Below are 23439 nucleotides of genomic sequence, written 5' to 3' on the forward strand. Positions count from 1 at the left end.
AATTGTGCACAGTACTGGTTCCAAATATTGACTGAAATTATTCTGCTTTTAAAAAGTAAAAATAAGCAATTGTTTCATTTTAATAAATGCATATTTTTCCCCACAGTTAAAAATGTAGGCCCCAATTCTGCAAGCAGATCTCTGCAGGCAGACCCTTATGGAATCTTTTGTCTCAACCATTTCAGACCTGGCCATAGTTTAGGGCTGAAGTAGATTTTGAATCTCATCTGTTGGGTTTTAGTCTGCACATTTACATTTTAGCTTTTAGAGTAAAATAAATAAATATGAATCAAATGAAATTATTTTTGTTTGTTTAAAAACAAAATTAGTGCATCAGTTGGCTGATTCTCCAGTCTCTTACACCAACTTCACCTGAAGTCAGTGGAGTTACACTAGTACAAACTGGTATAACATAGTGTATATACAAAATATTTCAAATAAGTAAATTCCATCACCTGGTCCAGGCCACCGTTTAATTATATTTTCAGTATAGGCCCCAGTTTAGCAAAGTACTTCAGTATGTGCTTAAGTGCTTTTGAAGTCAGTGGGGTTTAGGCAAATGTTTAAGGTTTTGTCTGCACTACCACTTTTGACGGTAAAACACACCCCAAAGTTTCACCAGCAAAATTGCTGGTCCCAACATAGCTAATGCCGCTCATTGGGGGTGGTTTAATTATGCCAGCAGGAGAGCTCTCTCTGGCCAGCAAAGAGCAGCTACATGGGAGACTTTACAGCGGCACACTTGTAGTGGTACAGCTGTGCCGCTCTAAGGTCCATAGTGTAGACATAGCCTAAAAGTTAGCACATGCATAAGTGCTTTCCTAAACCGGGATGAACATAATCTTTTGCTTCAGTGCTTTTCTGAATAGAAGCCATAGTCCTTTGTGCCAAAAAGTGGGAGAGCGTATTGCACATTTTACCATTACTTATAAATTTCTGTGCTTTTTATTATTTTCCATCACAATCTTGAAATACAGTTCATTTACCAGTAGCTTTTGACATATCTGACATTCACCATCTCATGTAAAATATTGGAACATTAAATTGTGTATTGGAAAGACCTACTGCACAGCTTCAAAGATGAGCATGACTAGTATTTATTTGCTTTCCCTACAGGTATGCAGGAGCAATGGAGAGGCTGCAAGCTGAGAGTGAACTTATTAACAGGGTAAACAGAACTTACTTGGTGCGACACAGGACCAAAGAATCAGGAGAATACGCAATAAGCATTAAGTAAGTGGGACAAGCACTTTTACAGAAATAGATTTCCTGTTTTCATTATTGCCTAGGCAGATGTTTGTAATCAATAAATACAGAAAATCATGAATCTCATTGCAGCTTAGATAATCATCTAATATCCTGTCAGTACATAAAAATATCAGTAGCTAGAAAAGTAGTTCAGGCATATAGGACAAAAAGTGTAAATCAGCAAAGCTCCCCTGAAGTTAATGGAAAGATACCAGTTTACGGTGGCCTCTTGGATACTAACAGGCAATTGTTTAGTCCTGATTCAGCTCCTGTTGATGTTAAGGGGAGTCAGTTCAAGTCTTTAGTTTCTAGGACATTTCAGTAAAGAGTGTGTTAGAACACACTCTACTGAAATGTATTTGCTATCAGCACAAATTACTAAGAGAGTCTTGTTTGTTTCTGCATCGATCCTCAATATGAACTTGAAAGCAAGCAATATGGGATCCCCTGATTAGAAGTAACTTTTTTTCGGCATACAGGCTACATCTTCATTCATACACTAATAAATATATTTGGTTAATTAGATGTCAACTGTGTATTGGCATGGATATACATTTTGTCTTTAGAATTTATTCATGTAGTGTTTTTGAGGTATGCCCTCGGGTAATTATTGATCACCACTGATTAAAAACACATTTATATTAATAAGTTATTAATTGCCCACAGGTACAATAACGAAGTGAAACACATCAAGATTTTAACAAGAGATGGCTTTTTTCACATTGCAGAAAATAAGAAATTTAAAAGTTTAATGGTAAGTATTAATGGTTTTTTCAGTGTGCAATTCCCATGTAACTATTGCTGTTAAAGTACATGGTGGCTCTCTAGATTTGCAGAAATACTTTCAGGTTAGAATCATGTCCATCATTCCTTTATATATTTGTCATGTTCAGTCTTAGATGTCAGTGAAGATGGTGTTGGTGTATGCTTAAAAATATTTGTATGTAAAATTAGAGCCAGCTTGGGGCCCTTCAGTGATATGCTTGAGAGGGGAAGAAACCTGCACATGGTCAGCAACTGGTGAAGTCTCTGCATTCACCTGAGAGCAGAGATTACTCCCTGGAGTATTCCTTATCATGCTAACCACCCCAAAAAGGGCAGGGAGTAGGCTGGACAATGACCCCTGCACATCTAATAAGCCTTAAATGTCAGGGGACATTGTCCTGCCTATTCCCTGGTCTGTGCTAATAGGGACTATGCTACCCCAGAAGAGAAATTTTGTTTTTCTGTCACACATCAATATAGGCCAGTGCCTGTCGAGCACAGTCTGGTGCTTGGATTGTCTCTACCCAAAGAAGTTTTTTTTATTGTTGCTACCACTGGTTCCGCTCTTACCGTGTAAGTAGTAGTGTTGATAAGGCTCTAGGTGGTTTTTGGCATTTTCAATTTTGTGTTGGCTAACCCTGTTGGGACCAGCTCTGTCTAACCCTGTTCAGAATGTCTAGTGTATATAGAATAAACTTTGTGTCTTATCTATCATGGCACTCTCAACACTGACAAACTGTTCAGCTTTCAGCTGAGGAGTCCCACAAGCTATATAACCAGCGTTGTGTCCCTTTATAGCATGGGTGGCCAAACTTACTGACCCTCTGAGCCGCATACGACAATCTTCAGAAGTTCAAGAGCTGAGGCGCATTTGCCAGGGCTTGGGGCTTCTGTGCCTCGGGAGGCACCTGCCAGGGCTCGGGGCTTCAGCCCCACTTTGCTGAAGCCCCGAAACCCAGCAGGCATGCCCCGCGCTGCTGAAACCCCAAGACCCTCCTCCCCATTAGGTAGAAGCCCCTATCTCACCACCCCACTGCAAGGCAGGGGTCCTGAGCTCTCCCCTTTCCCCTCTGCCCAAGTCTGGTAGGTAGAGAATAGAGGGGGTTGTGTTCTTTACCTGTAAAAGAGCTGCATGCAGCTTGCGAGCCCCAGTTTGGCCACTCCTTGTCTATAGCAAAGGGGGCATATCCAGAGAATGGACCTGTGACTGGAGTGCTGACATACTAAAGAAAACCTTAGCTGGAGTAATGGCCCATTGGTGTCATTGTCACCCAGCCTAAGTAAAACAGCTGCTCTAATTTATGATGGGGGGCCAAAGTGTCGTGGATTGGGGGAATGCAAAAGTGGTCCCTCCCGCCACCTTCAGGTCCTACACCAAGCACAGCTGAGCCACGCTCAAGAATTGAGCCCAAGTCGTCATAATTGTACAGTGTGTTTTCATTTTGTTACTGATTTAAAATGTTTCCCCAGAATCCTATGGTAACGGGGAGAAAACCTTTTGAATCCTGAAATCTTCTTTGGACGATTTTCTCAATAAGAATCCTGACCCTTTATTTTGTTAATACTTATACATATAAGGAGTCTGAATGAAGTACCTCAAATGCATTTGTAAAATTTCACCAAGCAAGCTTTTGCTGGTATGGTGTTAAGGGAAGCTAGTTCAATATATTATATTTAGATTAATCAGTTAAATAACACACTGCACCTTTCCTGCATACTTCTTCAAAGCACTCTACAAACAATATATTCAAATGAAGGATAATGCAAAGCAAGAACTGGGAGGGATGTTGCAAAACAAGACAGTCTTAAGACTTGATTTAAATTTAGCACATGAAAAAAAAGGGTTCCAGTCTTTAAAGCAAGAATATTCTGTGAGTGACAAGGAGTTAAACCAAGATCTACACTCAGTGTGATCCTATCTCAAAAAATCCTCATTTGAATGCAAGCAGCCTAGACCCCATGGCAAGTACACTCCAAGCTGATTTCACAAACTGATGTGTGTCTTCACTTGGCAGTGAAGTTCTCTTAGAACAAGAGCAGTGTGCCCAGAGATCTCAGTTTTGATAACAAGAGAGCTCAGTAGAACTTGCAAATGCATGAGGAAAGGGGTAAACAAACATTTCAGTAGTCCATTTGGGAAATGATGAAAGGGATATCAATATCTTGTCGAGACATCTCATCTGGAGTCAGATCCTGTAGAATTTCCTTAGGTGATGGTGAGACAGTTTTACAGTGTGTTTGATACAGATCTCAAAAGAACGCTGCAAATCAGAAATAACTACAGGATTGCCAGCTTCGAAAGCAAAAGAATGGAGCTCCCATCAAAGGCAACAAACAGGGAAGATAACAGAAACCTATGCTGAAAAGGCCCATCAGTAGCAGTTTGGCTTTGTTAACATTCAGTTTGAAAAAGTTGCTTGATTCCCTAACTGTAGTATTATAAAGTATGCCATGCAATGGTAGAACAGACTGGTGGATCTATGTGAGCACCATTGGCATGTGCCATAGACCAATTACTTTGCTGTAGAGACCAAGAACATCATCAATACTGTCCAGAAGAAGCAAGTAAATCCAGTACAAACTTAGTTTTTAGAGTGGATCTATGAGTGGTAGGGAAAACCAAATCAGCTATCATGAGAACCCAAAGCAATGACCTGCAATGGCACTGTATATTTCTTTTAAGGTAATAAACAAAAGTAGGAGCTCTCCAACCCTGCTTTTTGTTTATCAAATATACTGTGAAAACTATGGCTGTCATGTGGAGAACTTAGGGTGCCTGGCTATAACATGTAAGAATCCAGTAATATAGGGCCAGATCCTCAGTCTGTGTACTCGTATCTCAATTGACTTCAGTGGAGCCTGGTTTACATTGGCTGAGGATATGACCATTCATCTCTCTCTAGACTTGTCACAGTAGATGTGTCTATCAAATGTTTAAAGTCATCATTTTTCAAATCATTTAGGTGAAACTGTGTTATATTGAACTTGCTTTGATCCACCGTAGTGCGCAGCCCTGCCCCCACGGAGCACTGCTTTACCGTGTTATATCCGTATTTGTGTTATATTGGGTCGCGTTATATCGAGGTAGCGGTGTAGTTGATATCCTGTGATCCTGACATAAAATTTTGCTAGGCATGGGGCCATTTCACTGATTTGTCAGTTAATAAAATCTGTCCCGTTATAGCAATAGACTTACTGTCTTAACCAAACATCATCAACTCCTCCCAACTAATCTGTACCAGGTTACACACCATTCATTTTGGTGTTTCATATACCAGGGAATCCATTTCTGAATGCTGCCTACAAACCACCCCTTCTAGTGCCTGTTGCCTTGGTAATTTGAATGCCTGGGTACTCACTGATTATTTGTGAAAGCCACTTGCAATGCTGACATTGTAGCTTGCCTGCTGTGTTAATGTAAGATAACGGAATCCCAAATATTTCTTTTTGTTCCTGGCTTTTCTGTTTACTTGTAGTGCCTGGAGGTCAGTGATTGTGAACTACTAAAAGCAGGTGTGGATTTTACTTTTGGTTTAGACTCTACCTTTGAGCCAGCTACTGAGACGTACAACACTGTACAACATGGGACTGAAGAGCTCCAAAATTCAGTTCAGAAGTTTACCAATAAGACTGTTTTCATGAACTTACACTTAGTGCACTAGAACTTGGCTGAATAATTTAAGGGTCATTTTATTCATTGGAATTAATTTATTGCATGGACCACTTTAGATTTTTGTAAGAGAGCATAGGCTGGTTTTGGGGGGGCTTGTTTATAAATCAGAATGAAATTATTGCTTTTTCCTTATTTGCACTGAAGCTTGGCCTGATTGATTTTGTTTTTGGAAACTTAAACATGACAGAACAAAATGGGATTATTGAATGAATTGGTGACGGGAGTTAAGTGTTTACAATAAATGAATTACTGTATTTGATTTTGAAAAACGAAATGCCATGCTTGAAGGAGCAGAATAATTAACTGAAGTGTGTTTGCTTTGATTTTCCTACTCAACGTTTACCCTCATTCCTTACTCTGTAGAGAAACTCTGTACTGAACTTATTCACGTAAATTTGTTGATCCAATCCATAGACTGGCTCATTCAAATCTAAGGACTTGTCTACACAGTAATGTGTACTGCAGGGGGATGATTTCTAAATCATGCTAACGTCACTCATTTAATGGTCTCTGTAGACCCTGCTGGTGTGCATCAAATGTTCACTAGTGTGCTTTCACAAACATACATTAAAGTGCAGTAGGGAACATCTTATGCACACCAACAGGATCTACATGGACCACTTAATGCACAGTATGTTAGTGTGCTTTAAATATCACAGACCCATTGTGTACATTGCCCCACCACGCAGACAAGTTTTAAGAGTTGCATACTAGATTTGAATACTGCATAGAAATATCACGAGTTCTTAATGTTTGGAGGTGTTCCTTCATATTTACAATGAGAACTGTATTGTATTGTACCTCCTTAGCTTTCATATTCTATTTTGGCAAATATTTTATGAAACATATGGAAAATTCTCAGATTGGATCCATGGAGAATGTGAAAAGCTGTGTACTCTGGACTTATTCCTGATGCCATCTGATACAATGCACATTATCTTATGAAATGACCTTGAAACCTTTACGTGGTCCATATACCTGAGGAGAAAGCACCTGTTGATTATAAGGCTCACACTGTTATCTGGTGTCTGTGTTTTCAGAAAAAGATTTGTGGATGATCATTGTTTATCACTGTAGTAAAAAGCTGAGAAAGTAAAGATAGGTACAGTGAGTAGTTAGCAAGCTGCTGACCTCCCCTTTTATCTTTGTTCCGTAAGGCAAATATTAATTAATCAACCTGATTGAAAGGAGTAAATACTCCTTTCAAACAGAGAAGTGCGATTTTTTTTGTCCTATAAATTTGAATCAAAGCATTAGTAACTCAAGTACAACAAACTAAATAGAAGGCAGTGATACAAATAGGGTGTTGAGCTCATCTATGCAGGGAGTAGGTATTTTAGGTAACATGTATGTATATTTGTATATACATGTATGTATAAACTTTATGTATATTTACTGTGCAGTTATCCATTATAAATAGAGTTGGGTGGAAGTTTTTCAGCAACTAATAATCTCACCAAAAATGCATTTTTCAGGGCACCGAAACTGTTTGTGAATCTAGGTAAAATTCAGCAAAAAGTTTAATCTGCAAAAAAGATTTTTAAAATATCAAAACAACATTTTGAAAATAAAATGCCAGTTTGACCCAAGTGAAATATTTCCATTTCTTGAATGAAACCAAATGCAATTATTTTCAGGGTGTTTTTTGTTTTGTTTTGTGTTTGGCCCTGAACTGAAAAATCAATTATTTGCTCAGCTCTAATGATAAGATCACTTGTATAAGAAAACTATCATTAACTGTATATCTTACTGTTGAAAAGGATGCAAATTAAATTCCCAGTAATGTTTTATTCCCTCTTGCTCAAAGGAACTTGTAGAGTACTACAAGCACCACTCTCTCAAAGAAGGTTTCCGAAGTTTGGATACGACTCTTCAGGTTCCATACAAGGAATCTGAAAATTCAGATGAACAAAGGAGTAATAAAGCAAGCAGTAACTGTGAGTATTATCATTTTACATATTATTTGCTGTTATTTTAACACTAAAAGCATAATGATATTTATATAAACATCTTCATTTTGCATTTTTGACATGTAACTAATTAATATGGTAATGCGTTCAGCTAGGATTTTTCTACAGCTAAGCATAATCAGATCTGCCAACAGGTTTATGAACATGTCTAGTGAGACTTCCTTGCTGCCAAACTTAAAATCAGGTTAGTGTTCAAAAATCTATTAGAAATGCATGTGAGAGATTTAATTTGGAGGCTGCCTAGTTTTTGCAGATGTTTACATAGGCGGCACTGTTTTCAGTTACATGCATAAATAAGTAACCATTTCTAATCTTATATTGAGATTTAAATAGATCAGTCATCTAATATAACTGCATTTTTGTAAATTAGGGTGTCAGTAAAGACACACACACAGTTTTTCAAGTAATATGTCATTTGTTGAATCATCTCATTTGTTTTTTTATACCTGTCTTTTAAGGCCATAATTTGCAAGCCTGTACAACACTTCTAAAAGAGTTTTCAAAATACATACCATATAAATACCTGTTAAAAGACTTTGTATTTTTGGAGTAAATAGCTACAATATGTGTCAAGTATCAGAGGGGTAGCCGTGTTAGTCTGAATCTGTAAAAAGCAACAGAGGGTCCTGTGGCACCTTTAAGACTAACAGAAGTATTGGAGCATAAGCTTTCGTGGGTGAATGCCCACTTCATCAGACGCAAAGCTTATGCTCCAATACTTCTGTTAGTCTTAAAGGTGCCACAGGACCCTCTGTTGCTTTTTACAATATGTGTAATATTGCTCTTATGAACATGTAACATGTTCCATTTTAAAGGAAAGTCTATAAAATTGTTATTGCCTTTTTAGAAGTTCAATGCTATTTAAAACTGTTATGTGGTCTGTTGAAAATATTTAATTTTTCCCTGAAAGAACATTAGACTTCACAGCATTTCAGGCAATGGCCTTATCTTTGCACTGCACCAGATAAGAGAAGAATATAAAAAATAATGATGACTTCAACAATATGAAGACTGCTGTGAATGAAGATACAGTCAAGCCCAGTGTCTTGTGGCAATGATTTTGACTATTCCATCATTTTCACTTACTAGATTTCTTCTTGGATTTTCACTTGTTTAGCTATACTCCATGGACATGCATATATAATTTCCAAGGGACTTTCTAATTTTTATTTGGTGAAACGGGAGCATTAGGGGAATTTTAGGACACATTATTTTCAGATTATTTTTCATCCATTTTCATTGTTTTTCTTTGTTTCTTTCTATCATCCTGTTTCCTCTTTTCTTTCTTCTCTTGTTTTCTTTCATTGTTTCCCCTGGGTGTATACAGTACAATTAAACACCTGTGGCTGGCCTGTGTCAGTGGATTTGGGCTCCAGCTATGGGGCTGTAAAATTTCAGTGTAGACGTTCAGGCTTGGGCTGAAACCTGAGCTCTGGGACCCACCCACTTCCCCAAGCCCAAACATCTACAGTGCAATTTTATAGCCGGGTGAGCCTGAGTCAGCTGATATGGGCCAGCCACAGGTGTTTAAATGTAGTGTAGACAAACCCTATGAGTTTTTTGAGTTTTCTCCCTCCTATTGTATCCCATGTTCTCTCAGGACTTCATGTCTGTTCCTAGTTATTCTCTGTCCTTGTCTCTTTTCAAATGATCTTTTCCGCCCATTATCCTATCTTCCTTCCTTTCCCCCTCCCTCTCAATCTCTATCCTCTTTTCTCCTCACCCCTACCTGGTGTGGAGTGCCAGGGCAGTGACTAGCATGAGGAGTGTACCCTGCCTGCCTTACCTTTGTGTTTATTTTGGTTATTCTCTGAGAGGAGCAGAAAGGAAGCACTGCCTCTTCTTCTTAGACCAGCTGATAGGAGGGAGGCTCGGAAGCAGGCATCTGTATCACATGTAAGAGTATTAACATATAGGAGAAATATCACAACTTTTGCAAATTTCTTCATGATACAAGATTTTATATAGTGCATATTCCACTTCCTTCACTGTACTCCAGAAAAAAAATCTGCCTTACAGGAGTTCAAAAGGGATTATATGGAAGAACAAGAGAAATTAATGTGGGGCACTTTCCACTTAAGAGGTTTGGCAGGCTTGGCTTTGTGCTATGTTGAAATTCGAACATTTTTCCACTACATTTGCTGGTGGAAGCTGGAAAATTTCCCTCCAAGGCCAAATTGATGAAAAGTCTCTCAATTCTCAGATTCCCCGTGTAAAACCTAATATATTACCACAGTGCTAAAAACAAAACCCAGATTGTTTGATCCTGGATGACACTTTGGTTAATGGATTTGAAGGTTGTTATAAATCTGATTGAGCTTTTCCTTCTGGACACTCCAGACTTTAGTGCTGGACCCAAACCGTGAGTCTAGTGTTCTCTTGAGGCTCAGCAGAGTTTAGGCATTATTTCTGACTTTGGGCCGCTAGGCACACACTCCAGATACAGACACCATATCTTGGCAGGCTCTGAAAATAGCTCCAGCTGTCCCAAGCCTCACCAATAGCTGTTGCGTGCTCTCAGAGTTCCACTGAAGCTGATTTACTGTTTCCCTTTTTGGGGACTATGTGACAGTGTAAGCAAGTAACACACAGACTCTGCAAAGGAATTTCTAAACTAACACACTTTATTCTTAGGCTAGGTCTACACTACCTGCCTGAATCGGCGGGTAGAAATCGACCTCTCGGGGATCGATTTATCGCGTCCCATTGGGACGCGACAATCGATCCCCGAATCGACGCTCTTACTCCACCAGCGGAGGTGGGAGTAAGCGCCGTCGACAGGAAGCCGCAGAAATCAATTTTGCCGCCGTCCTCACAGCGGGGTAAGTCGGCTGCGATACGTCGAATTCAGCTACGCTATTCACGTAGCTGAATTTGCGTATCTTAAATCGACTCCCCCTGTAGTGTAGATGTACCCTTAGACAGCACAAATGGTACAGATGATGGAAAAACAACAAAACCTGCACACAAAACTTGATCTCACTTTCCTTGCCACTCCCACAGTCCTTTGGGATTTGGTCAGTGACTTTTCTGGGGTCCAGGATTTTCCTCTCCCTGTTCTCCCCCTGCACAGCCTTGTCTGCTGCTCTCTCTTGCTCTCTCCCTTTCTATTGAATCAAGCCATTTTTTCTGAAGTTGCAGTCGCCTTTATTAGGTGATCACTAGAAGCTGCTTCAAGTCCCTTTCTCAGGTGATCCACTGCTTGTTTACAAGGCCACTGGAGAAAAAGGGTTTCTCTGCCCCGCTCAAATATTGTTGGCAGATTATCTGCAACTCGTGCGTTTAGTTTTAATGCTGCCCTGTTAGTTTTCACTAAGTTGGCATTACCCTCATAGTTAGGGTATGTGAACCCTGCAATGTTTGATCTGCAAAGCAGTTAGAGAAGTTGTACCCTGGAATTTTGTTAGCAGGGATTGCAACTTGGAAGCAAACTAGCTGCTGCAGATTTTTTGGACATTTGAGTTGAATTCACTTCATTCCCCAAGGGAATCTTCACTCAGCCAGTTCCTCTCTGACCACCTCCTGCTCTCCTTTGAAGGCATCTCATATAAGAAGGGATAGCTGTTGAGAGGGAGTCTGAATGGCAAACCTCCTTCCCCTCAGTTTGTCAGTTTTCCAGCTGGATGCATAACCTGAGCCCATGTTCACCAGATTTTCACAAGCACAGGCTGAGGCAATTAAATATGTCAAGCTTCCAACTTCAATCTGAGATTGACTGGAGGTTTGAGAGAGACATTTTTCACTGCTCAGCTCATATGAACACCTGTTTAGCAGAGAGAGACATTTCTGACTTGGAGCATTTTTTAGAAATTTAGGAAGCTCTACTACAGACATTGCAAAAGTCCATCAAGTACTAATGCCAAATGTTTTGAGAAATCCAAAGGCAGCTTCAAATCACCTAATGGTCTAAGATGATAGGAAAAAGGGTTTTATTTTAAAGGGTTTATTTATTTCCCCTTTGAAGGTCAGAATATTAAATGGCTGTTAGGTTCTCCTGTAATTTTTTGATATGACTTTCAATACAATTTCCATATTATTTCTTAGAATTTCAGGCAAAGGGTGATTTGAAAGCTGGCCTGCTTGTGTCACAGTTCTCTCAATACTTAGTTGTTAGGACTGAATTATCATTTCATTCCTAAAATTAAGTTGACTTTTCACTTACTTCAGAAAATTGTCCAGTGGTTCTTTTTAAACTCCCAATGTCCCAGGACTTGTCTCCTCTTTTTAGATGTTCATTGCACGCTTTCAGTAGGCATGAGGATACCTCGTCAGCTATCAAATATGTCAAGACATCTAGATGTACTTGATTTTTTTCTTAAAATGAATGTAAACAAACAAAGATGGGTTTTAGTGCTGTGGTATGTTCTTTGGTCCCAATTTTCATTTCAGACTGCTTCTGCATGCACAATGATTGCACCCACAAAAATGGGCATGTACTCTTTTACGGGTAGAAAACATACTGTCACCCAAAGGAGAGCAATTGGGTGACCAGCAACCTGATTACTATAAATGTGTTGGAGATTTAATTAGTGTATCCTTAATCCTTTGATTACCTGAGGATACATTACATTTATCCATCAAAGCAGAGGCTAGCATACTGGCTGCACAAGTTTAAGTTCCTGAGCCAAATTCTGCCTTTTGTGTGTGCTCAGAACGTCCATTGAACTGAATGTGAGTAGTATATATGGATCCAAAATATCATTTAGTCCTTAAAGGATACGAAACGTGCACCTAATTCCCATTGATGTTAAGTTATCAGAGTAGAATGTTGTGATCCCTACATGCATGGAGTGAGGTCCAGTTTAACAAGGTACTTAAGAACATGCCTAAGTTAAGCATGTGAATAATCCTATGAATACCAATGGCAATATTTATGTACTTGAACTTAGACACATGCTTAAGAACTTGGCTGAGTCAGGGCCAAAAGCATTTTAAAATGTACAGGTATTAAGAAAAGAAACCACTTTATTTGTAAGAAAAAATAGTTTAAAATTCTTTTCTGCCAAACCCAAAATGGATTTATATTTTTATTTTTTGTTTTTGAAAAATGTAATTGTGAAAAATTAAATCATAGATCTACATTTTCCACTTTTCACAGTCAATTTCTTTCCAGACTTCCTCAGTGAGGAACCATAGTTTCCTTATTACCAATGACTTACATAATAGAAATACTAATATTTAAATATTTTGCCAATATTTCAACATTCTTTTGCTTCTCTCTTTTTCTCTTTCTTTCTCTAAGCCCCCTCTTTGTTCTGTGGGTTTTCTTTTGTAACTCCTCCAGACTACAGCTTTGTTCCCCCTTCCTCCACTCCTTTCTGGTCAGGTACTGCTTACCGCTTTTATATTTCTTCTAAATTTGCTTCTGTTTGCAAATTCTTTCTATGTGCAGCCAACTAGGGAAGGGACGAATCTACTTTTTCATTTCTTGACTAAATGCAGAATAGCACCTAATGCTATACCCTGAAGACTGACTCCAAATCTCAGTAACTGGTTAACATGATAAGCTATAAAGACAAGGTAATCAGAGGGTAGAAAATTGTTGTTCTTGCAGTCCAATAAAATCAAACTCTTGTAAAATTAACTTTTAAAAGTATACATTACTATAAGCAGAATTTGAATAGCCACAGCAGATCTCAAATGGCCACTAGTTCACCATTCAGTAATGGAATCCTATAGCAAGTATTATATTTTTAATTGATGTATTCATACAAATGTGCATACCTGAAAATTGCACTGTTCATGAATGAATCAAGTATTCGTCCCATCTCTACAGCAAACCATATTGTGGCAGCGTCGTAAAATGCCGTTGCTAGAGTTCTGTTGTAGCAAATGTTAGATTTTGCACTACCATTGTTTCAGTTAATTTTACTCATCTGTTTTTCTTTATTCTCTTTTAACCTTCTCTTGCTTTGAAAATATAAGAACATTTTTAACTAACAGACTGTACAAAAAGATTGAAATTTACAGCCATGCTAATCTCAATTCCAATCACATTATGGCAAACTTGCACTCCATTAATAAACACCAGTAAGTAAGGATGCTGTTGTGACTTTTAAGCTGCACCACTTTGCACCCAGTAATTTTGCCTGTGGCAGGCAAAAAGTCTCTGGGAACCCTGAAGGAGCATACACAACAGCAACTGCTACCCCCTCTAAAAGAGTGCAGCATTTGCTCTCCTTATGCTGGTTCACTTCCACTTATAGAGGGTGGATTATCTGGCCTAGGTATCACAAGGTTTTGGAATGGAGGCTGGCCCCCCTTCTACCCTTGTGCATAGCACTAGTCCCAACAGAGCCCTTTATGTTGGTAATTAGTAAGGATTAACTGCACTCTGTCTCCTCCACAAAAAGAAATCCTGACAATATCTGATGTAAAGCATGTCTTTGTAACAATTACACAACAGCAACGGGGTGTCAGGTAGTGTTAGGTAATTTAATCATGTCGGCTTGGATGGCATTTCATATTCTGGCAGATACCATGTGTGACTCTTTGCATTATTTATAAAATCATTTCTTTTTAAGACCCCAAAAGAGTCTTCATTAAATTCACAACTAAATGATATAAATGGAAAACATGGTCCCAAAATATTATGGGTTGGGTTTTCAAAAGCACCTTCAATGTTGGCTTATCTCTGCTCCCACTGGAAGTCAGTGGTAAAATTCTCATAGATGCCAGTGAGAGCAGAATTAAGCCAGCAATGTGTGAGCACTTTTGAAAATCCTCTCCATGCTTTCATACTGGCGAGAACTGATGTACAGTTTCGTAAAATTAAACAAATGTACATTGCTTCAAGACCCACAGAACCCACTAGCCAAAAACAACCCTGTATGGGGATAAAGTCATAAGTTAAGAGAAATACATAGTGTGAGATCAAACTGGTTACAGTGTGTATTAATGAGAAATTGACCTGAGTGGAAGCAAAGGCAGAAATCTGACACAGACCAAAGTGTCCTAGTTCTCTGGGGCTACAAACATTAGTGAGTCTTCTCAGGGTATGTCTATAGTGCAATTAAATACCCGGGGCTGGCTTGTGTCAGCTGACTAGAGCTTGCGAGGTGTAAAATTGTGCTGTAGATGTTCAAGCTCAGCCTGGAGTGCAGGCTCTGGGACCGTCCTAACTTGCAGGGTCCTAGAGCTCACGCTCCAGCCCGAGCCCAAACATCTACACTGCAACTAAACAGCTCCTTAGCCCGAGCCCCACGAGCCTGAGTCAGCTGGCATGGGGCAGCTGCGGGTTTTTAATTGCACTGTAAACATAGCCTCTTTCCTCTTTAAAATCTTCCCTACTGCTTGTTTCAGTTCTTTCTTTTCTTATTTCTCTGATCCTCTCTTCCCTATCTCCAGATTCCGTCCTTCTCCTCTTACTTCTTTCTCACTTTCCCCTGTGCTCCTCACTTTGAAAAGGATTTGAAATATTCCCCTCCTTTCCTCCAATTCTGCCTCCTTTCCCCCAATATTTTACTGCCCACTATTCCCTGCATTTCTCCTCTCCTTAGTTCTTTTCCTCCCTCCAATCCACTGGAATGGATTACCTTTCCCCTTGTTCTCTTCTTTCGTATCCACTTCCTTTTGTTCCTCCCCCACATTTCCCCCAATGTACCTTGTCCCCTTGACCTCTCCTGAGTCCTATCCTCTTTCTAGAGTCCAGAGCGGCTCTCTGTTTCCCCTCCCCTCCCCCAATGATTTACTGGTCCTTATAACCCCCAAATCAATGATCCCCTTCCCCAAATAGTTACTGCTATTGCCATACACCAATATACTGACCCCAAAATCAGTAAGTGCTGCTAGTGCCCTCTTCCCCCACAAAATGTCAGTTACTGCCTCTGCTGCACCCCTTCTCCTGCAAAATCAGTTCCTGCCCCATCACCACTTATTCCTGCTGCCCAGTATGGTATTTGACATAATATTGATGTAAATAGGCAAATAGTCATGGTATCTGACTTGCTAGAGCGTAAGTAGTATATTTTTATTATAATCTACTGTGCATGATGGTCTATATTCTTCAGTATCTTCATATTGTGCACATAAACAATATATCAAGCTGCTGATTCTCTTCTATATAACATATTTATATCCTATAGGCATATTCTCAGTGACTGTTCTCAGTGGTACCAGATGACAGAACAAGGAGCAATGGTCTCAAGTTGCAGTGGGGAAGGTCTAGGTTGGATATTAGGAAAAACTTTTTCACTAGGAGGGTGGTGAAGCACTGGAATGGATTACCTAGGGAGGTGGTGGAATCTCCTTCCTTAGAGGTTTTTAAGGTCAGGCTTGACAAAGCCCTGGCTGGGATGATTTAGTTGGGATTTGGTCCTGCTTTGAGCAGGGGGTTGGACTAGATAACCTCCTGAGGTCCCTTCCAACCCAGATATTCTATGATTCTATGATTCTAAATACTAATGCTGAGTGTAAAGTTATAGTACACTATGATGTTGTGGAAAAATAAGGTCATAATTCATTTTCAGACATATGATTTGACTTTAGGTATTTCAGTTTTAATCATTGATGTGCGCACAGTTGTAATTATTTGAATGCACGGTATCTATTATGCAAAAGCTGCTGTTCATATGAGGTCACAATAAATATCAAATAAAAGTATATGCAGCAAGGCTATCAATTAAGTGGTTGATTTTGTCATAGCTGTTTAGATTTTCTAGTTTATATGCCATGATTCGTATTTCCCTGATTTTAAATCAAAGAAGGCAGCTTGCTCTGATTCTTTACTGTTAAATTTTGATTACATTTTCAAAACTAAAATGTTAATAGCAATTCCTAAAACTCTTTGGGAAACGCTAGTAATAATGTGCTTGCTCTCTTGTTCTCTGAATTATGAAAAAGAGAATGGTTTTAATGATTCCTCCAACTCACCGTTGTTGGCCATACTCCAAATACACCCAGGATTTTTTCAATAGGGATTTTAGTCTGTACATCTCCCTAGCTCCCTTTGTAAGGAGCTAGTCAGAACTAATGGGAGTCCATTTCTATCTACAGCAGCTGTTTACTCACGGAACCAGTTGAAAGGGAGATTGCCTTTATTGAAAAACACTGTTTGGATGCCTCTTTGCATACCTTAGGCTTCCACCTTTGCCAGTTGCTGGTCTAACCTCTGAATCTAATGTATTAGCCAGTGTATATTTTTTCTAATATACTCAAATTATAGGTCTCACCCTGCAAGGTGCTGAGAACTTTTATCTCCTAATGGGAAATGACACTCCTCAGCAGCTTACAGGATTGGATTCTATAAAACTTCATAAAAGGATTATCAGTTTGCTACAATTAAAGCCATTTTTGAATTGGACATATTAGAGACATGCAGTTTTTGCACTTGTATCATTCAGAAATGTTTGAAGTCATTTTTATATCAGTTTAAAAGATTTAAGCCCCAGTTCAGCAAGGTATTTTAAGTCGGTGCATCACTGTAAACCTTTAAGTGTTGATTTTGTTGGGACACTCACGTGCTTAGACTTATGCTAATACTTAGGTACTTTGCTGAATCAAGACACTTTTGCTTTGTGGTGAAATTTTGTGAGCCAGGTTCAACTGATCATTTTTGATGTTTGATTTACAGTGTAATCCCCAGAAAAATGGTGGTTTACATGATCCAGTGGCCATACAACAGATAACCCATACTGTAGAACTGCATTTCTTTTTTGCTGTTAGTTGGAAGGAGTTGGTCTACGGCAGCAGTTCTCAAACTGTGGGTCGGGACCCCAAAGTGGGTCACGACCTCATTTTAATGGGGTCATCAGGGCTGGCTTAGACTTGCCCAAACTGTAGAAATGCATTTCCTCTTTGCTGTTAGTTGGAAGGAGTTGGTCTACAGCCTTATATGGATAGTATTTAACTTGGTTTGCTTCTCTGAAGGAATAGCACCATAATCTATTTATTTTGCCACATTAGGGGTTTAAAGTTATATCAACAATAAATGCCAATAATCTGTTTGGAAACAAATTAGTGACCTGAAAAATATGTTGATGTATGTACTTTGCAGTAAGTTTTATTATAAACTACAAAAGTATAATAAATTTTACAGTATTTTTGAATCCTTGGGAAAAATTTTGACTTAATGGCATTTACATTCAAGCTCATGTAATGTTTTTTCTATTTCGCCGCCCCCCACTCTCCCAACCACATAAAATCCTCCAACCTTGTGTTGAATTAACCTTTAAAGAAGGCTTCTTGATTTCTTTGGGTGGTTACTTTCACATTTACATAAAATTGTTGCCAGTTTATTTTGTAATGGAATCATTGCTATACATTTTACAGTATTGACTTAATTGATTAGTCTGCAATTAACAGATCATAATAACATTGATTTCCTGTGTTCAATTTCAGTGCTAAGTCCAAAAGCAATAGGCATAGCCATTGCCCGGTATGACTTCTGTGCAAGAGACATGAGAGAACTGTCCTTACTGAAAGGTGATGTGGTAAAAATTTACACAAAGATGAGTGCTAATGGCTGGTGGAGAGGTGAAGTAAATGGAAGGGTAGGTTTTTCTTTTATTTGGCATAATTTTGTGCTAATCTCATTGATAACGCTTTTAAATGGTGTCTTCAGACATCATAAACCTTTTTCACATATTTTCTCTCACAGCATATCTGACACATCATCAGCTCTGTTTCAGACAATCCAGACAGTATGCTTGATCACCTTTCCCAGAGTCTAAATGAACTAGGGTCATGGATGAGCACTAACTGGCTGATGTCCAGAGTGGATAAGACTGCTTGGTGGGGGAAGTAGCAGAGGTTATAACCCTTAGCAGCAAAACATCAGGGTCTTGTTGGATCCCTGGTTGCTTCTTAGTGTTCAGCTAGCAGCAAAGGCAAGGAGTGCATTTTACTATCTTTCCTTTTGGATGTGCATTTCATCATTGCCTTCCATACCTTTGTCAGCATAAGACTGGATTGCTGCAATAGGATTTACATTAGGCTACACCTGAAGAGCACTCAGAAACTTCAGCTAGTACAAAATATGGCAAGAGGCTTATGTAGCAGTGATTTTTAGAGGGAGTATGTTACGTCTGTGCTCGGAGATTTGTGCAGGTTGCTGGTAGTTCCCAGATACAATTCAAAGTGTTAGTTTTGTCATAGAAGCCCTAAATGGTTTCCATCTCTACCTTAGGTTGCTACCACTCTGCTCATGTAATACCTCTGCAGTGGAGATAAATTGAGGTACTCAAGGTCATGGTTTAAATGGGCTGGTTTAAACCACATCCATCCTTGGTTTAAATTGGTAAGGGAGGGTGGATGTGGGTTGGATGGTGGTTGGAAGTGAAAGTTAGTCCTGTGGGATAGGGTGGGGAGAATGCTGGGATTTTGTGTTTTACATTATTTGAAGGGTTTTTTATTTTGTACATGTGCCTAGAGCATGAGACAAGCACATTTTAAAAAAGAAATAAGCATATAGATTGGAAGCAATATAGAAACCTAAACTATTTTTGATGGTCCTGTGTACTGTGTGAAATAAGTTGATGATCTCATTCCAGGTGTTAATTGACAGACAGCCACATCCTAAAGAAAAACATTAGGAACTGGCATTCTGTTTGACAGTCTCAGCAAGATGGGCTTTGGGACTTGAGTTCTCTTCTTTCTCTAGAGATAGTTCATCCAGAACAGGGTACATTGACAGGTCAGCATGAAGTAGCCTGCCCTTGTGTTGCACTCTGCTATAGATATAGGACTTCACTCTCCAAGGTTAATGGTCTAGTTTCTTTCATGAGCAATACAATAACTTAGTAACAATGCAGTATAAATGAAAAACTTCGGGCTCTGCCCTGAAATTCTTTCTCATTTAAAACGACTCCTGACTCCATTGAGACTTGAGTGCATGTAAGGACAAGAAAATCAGTTCCTATTTAATTTAGGCAAATAATGGTAATGGAGACTTGTGAGCCTGATGGTAGCTTTGCAGAATACTTAGATGTCCTTCACCTCCAAAGGGAAATAGCAGCTGCCTGCCTCTAGTAAAACTCCTTGTTTCTGCTCTTACTCTTCTTCTTCTTCTTCTTCCACGTTTTAGTGCTTTGGGGCACAGTCACAGCTAGTTGGTTAGTTTTGATCTTCCAAAAATAGGTTTTAATGTCCAGTGCTGCAGTTTCCAAATCATGGGATCAATAATTTGCATCACTTGGTTGAGAGGCGTTATTCTAACTAAGTGTTGTAGCAGCACAATCAAGTTTATCTTTATAATTTTGTGTCCTCTTGTTATTAAACAGAACCATTATAGTTTTTGCCCCGGCAGGCCTTTCAAAGAACTGTCCCATGTCATTAGCATCTTATCTATTATTTTTCTTCTGCTTTTGCCTTTTTTAGGTGGGCTGGTTTCCATCAACCTATGTTGAAGAAGATGAATGAATTGAACACTTACTATGCACTGTTGACCAGAAATTTCAGGGACTGTGGAATACAACAATCTGCAAAGCATTATTAGTCTTGTTAAGTATTTCAAAAGCAGCATTTTCTCTCCGTCCAAACCCTCCAGTTTTATTGTTGGAATTTCTACAGAAGTTTGTGCTGACAGATTAATGGTTTGCCCAGAGCTATGCAAGAAACAGTCTGCCAGTTTGCCATCATCGGGGACCAGTATAAAGCCCAAACCTCACCTTCCCAGACGATCCTTGCAAAACAGATTTCTTTATGCTGCTTTTCATGCGGTGGTACACAGCAAATGCTACCTATTGGTAAATGTTTAATACGTTTTTTTTTTCTAGTAGCTAACATCTGTGATGGTAGAAGGAGGAGATGAAGGCTTATTACTCGTTATCACTGCATACAGAAAAAGGAAAGTTCAGTCATGCCAGTGGGCATGAAGTAAAGTCAGTATTACCTGTCTTGAAACATCAAGCAATGTTACTTATCACATAACAAACAGTTGTGCACTCATCAAACCATTCTGAGAAAAATAGAAATGTAGTAAATATTAATAGCCTTCTCTTCTAAGGTACATGCGTGGGATAATTATAACAGACTTGAAGTCCTGCCTAAATTTTCAAACAACTTGTTTTTATGACAGCAGTTTTAAAAAGGGGAGTGTTACTTAGTGTGGTTCTGCTAGAAAAAATGACTGTAAAATGGGATTGTGGCGCTCTCTTTTTGTTTTGTTGTGCGCTCCAAAGCTAATTTTACTCAGTTTACAAATAAGCAACTAACTATGTAAACACAACTAGGAATCTTAAAGACAAAACGTGTTCTTTATAGCTCATGTATTATCAGTAGTTTAAACATGTTGTAGGTCATATTCTGCCTATAATGTGGCAGATTTGGCTTTGTAGTAGGAATTTAGTTAACAGTTCCTTTCCTGTGTGAGCACAAAAAGAATCCCGCTCACTGTCCCATAAGTGTATTGGCTCTGCAGGGCTGAAAGAATTAAATAGTAATAAAAATATATTTTTGGAGCAAAGCAAGGAGATTTCACCCTAAATACACACAGGAACCGATCTACTGGGAAAGAAGGTATCATTTTTAAGGGTAGTACTGCACTTACCTTAAACTATTGGCACTTCTGTATTTTAGTTTTGGAAGCTTTCTACATCAGGTCTCCATGAAGGGATTTTTCTCTTTCCCTTGCTAGCAAATGAGAGCATGTATCATCCAGTGTATACCTTCTTGATCATCAGGGCATGGTAAAAGAATCTCTTAAAGATTTTTTTTTCTTCTGTTGCCTGCCTTTCTGTTTTTCAGGACACTAACCCTGATTGCTACTTCTCTCCCAGAGTGGCAGTGATGTTATGGCAATGCAGTGGTAGGGACTGTTCCTTCCACAATGTATGCATAAGTGTCTATTATCCTAAGAAAAAGAGCCCCCAAGTTAGCATGAAAGCCTGTAAGCTTGGTGTCAGGCATGAGCAAGTGATACCTGTCCTTTGAGATCCAGAATTTTAATGAAGTTTGAAAGGCCTGGGTCACAGAAGAAAAAGTTGAAACAAGTGTTAGTGGTGATGTTGTACAGGTGTGAATATACAATGGTTAATATTTAGCTAATCTCTTACCTGTAAAATTTGGGCTAAACAAAATGTTCCTGCATATATAAAATTCTGAACTGCATTTTTCCTGTGTGTGACACTCTCCTCCTTCCAGCATAAAACGCAGGAGAATCCATTCCCACAATGTGCACACAGACCAGCAATACAGCCCCTTTGCAACTGCTATCCACCCCATAGACTACATAATATCCAATGATCCTCCACAGAATGAGCACATACCCCAACTCCCCTCCCTTGGGCTGCTCCTCCCCTCCCCCGTGGTCCCCACTTTTATGCTCAATTATTTGTGGCCAGCACAGGCATCCCATTCACATCCTGGGGGGGTTGCAGAGACACACACATACCTATGCAGCCATTCCTTCCACACATTGCATCCTGCAGGCAGCCCCTTTGCAGGGCCGAGTGGTGCAGCGAGCCTCTCAGAAATTCTCTGCAGATGGGTGAATTTTAACCTTAGGGATGAATCTCCGCCAAAGTAGCATCGTTCAGGGAGTTTACCTCAAAATTATGTAACTGTGATTGAGTTGAATACATTATTTGATGGAACTGATTTAGAGCATTTGTAAATGTGTAAATGATTCCTAAAAGATATTTTATAAAGTGATCTGTACAGCAGTTTAGACTTGGGTATGTTGTCTGGTTATATTTTGCCATGCAATAGTATTATGTGTTGTGGGCCTGATCCTATACTCCTTAAGTGGACAACACTGGTTCTTTGGCAGCTTTGCCTGCTTTAGGGGTAAAGGAATAGGCTCTAGCTCTGTGAAATGTTTTGTGCTTAGCTATTAGCATATAGTTCTTGTATGAGGAGAAGCAGTTTAATTCAATACAGATTAAGAAACACATCTGTTATGTTCAGTAACCTAGGGTTCTTTTAACATTATTTTGATAAGTAGACTTATTACCCTAAATTTGTTGTGTGCTTTTTAGCAACTCAGGGGTCCAGCAATTTACCTTGGAGAAGAATTAAAGTAATATCTAAACACTTTTTCATAGTATTCATACTGTATATCTTTGTTGTCTCTGTTTAATACCCTGTATTGAATGAGTTAAACGCTGCATCTTAAACTATATTTCTAATACCAAAGACTTATGTAACTATTCCAGAGCCGCTGCTTCTCAATGTGCTTTCTTTTGCCTGTATGGAGACCTTGCTGTCATGCAGTGACTTAGTACAGTACTTTAATTTGTAATATTTTGTACATATGTGAATATAATAAACTGGTTAATTTCTTGTTTAAATTCACGTGTCAGAATTCATACTTGGTAGTGTAAAGGCATGGTCTGGCTCCTGTGTGGTTTTTTAAATAATTGCTGTTACTAGCAGGAATTGTTAATGGTCTGTTTATCAAACCCATACTTGTATAAACCTTGTTTATATGTAAGATTGTGTTGTCATCATATATAGGTCAGTATATCCTTCCTTCCTTCGAGGATTTCTTCTTAGACTAATGTCCCTTGTGCTATATCCTGAATAGCTTTGTATATGGATGGATGGATGGATACTCAGAATCAGCTAATATATTGTTGTTAATTGCTTATTTGTATGTTTTCCTCTATCTAAACCTGCACTTGTAATTTCTTGCCTGACCATATATTTTTAAAAGAGATTCCTCTTGTCCATCTTGTTTTATAGATGTGCCCATCCCTCCTCCTCTTTATCCATTCCCTCAGTGCTTAGACACACACGCACGTGCATTCAAGTTGACTTGAGATCAAGTCTGAAAATATGCTGTGTGCATAATTTCTTGGGCTGCTAAATTATCTTTTTATAATGTACCCTGTTCACATAAAATTT

General features: G+C 39.0%; 1 protein-coding gene across 2 annotated transcripts in view; it reads left to right on the forward strand.

Annotated features, from left to right (window-relative positions):
- The window catches only part of VAV3 (vav guanine nucleotide exchange factor 3), a 238930-nt gene extending 216047 nt beyond the window's left edge, over nt 1-22883 (forward strand). For both annotated transcript variants that reach the window (XM_054037316.1, XM_054037317.1), the window contains 5 exons: nt 1117-1233; nt 1915-2002; nt 7494-7623; nt 17995-18146; nt 19972-22883. In XM_054037316.1, coding sequence (XP_053893291.1) covers nt 1117-1233; nt 1915-2002; nt 7494-7623; nt 17995-18146; nt 19972-20013 — 529 coding nt within the window. In that variant the 3' untranslated portion in view covers nt 20014-22883. The remainder of the gene's footprint in view (nt 1-1116; nt 1234-1914; nt 2003-7493; nt 7624-17994; nt 18147-19971) is intronic.
- Nucleotides 22884-23439: the final 556 nt, after the last annotated feature.

This window comes from Malaclemys terrapin, chromosome 8 (assembly GCF_027887155.1).
Source record: "Malaclemys terrapin pileata isolate rMalTer1 chromosome 8, rMalTer1.hap1, whole genome shotgun sequence".
Taxonomy (NCBI): Eukaryota; Metazoa; Chordata; order Testudines; family Emydidae; genus Malaclemys; species Malaclemys terrapin.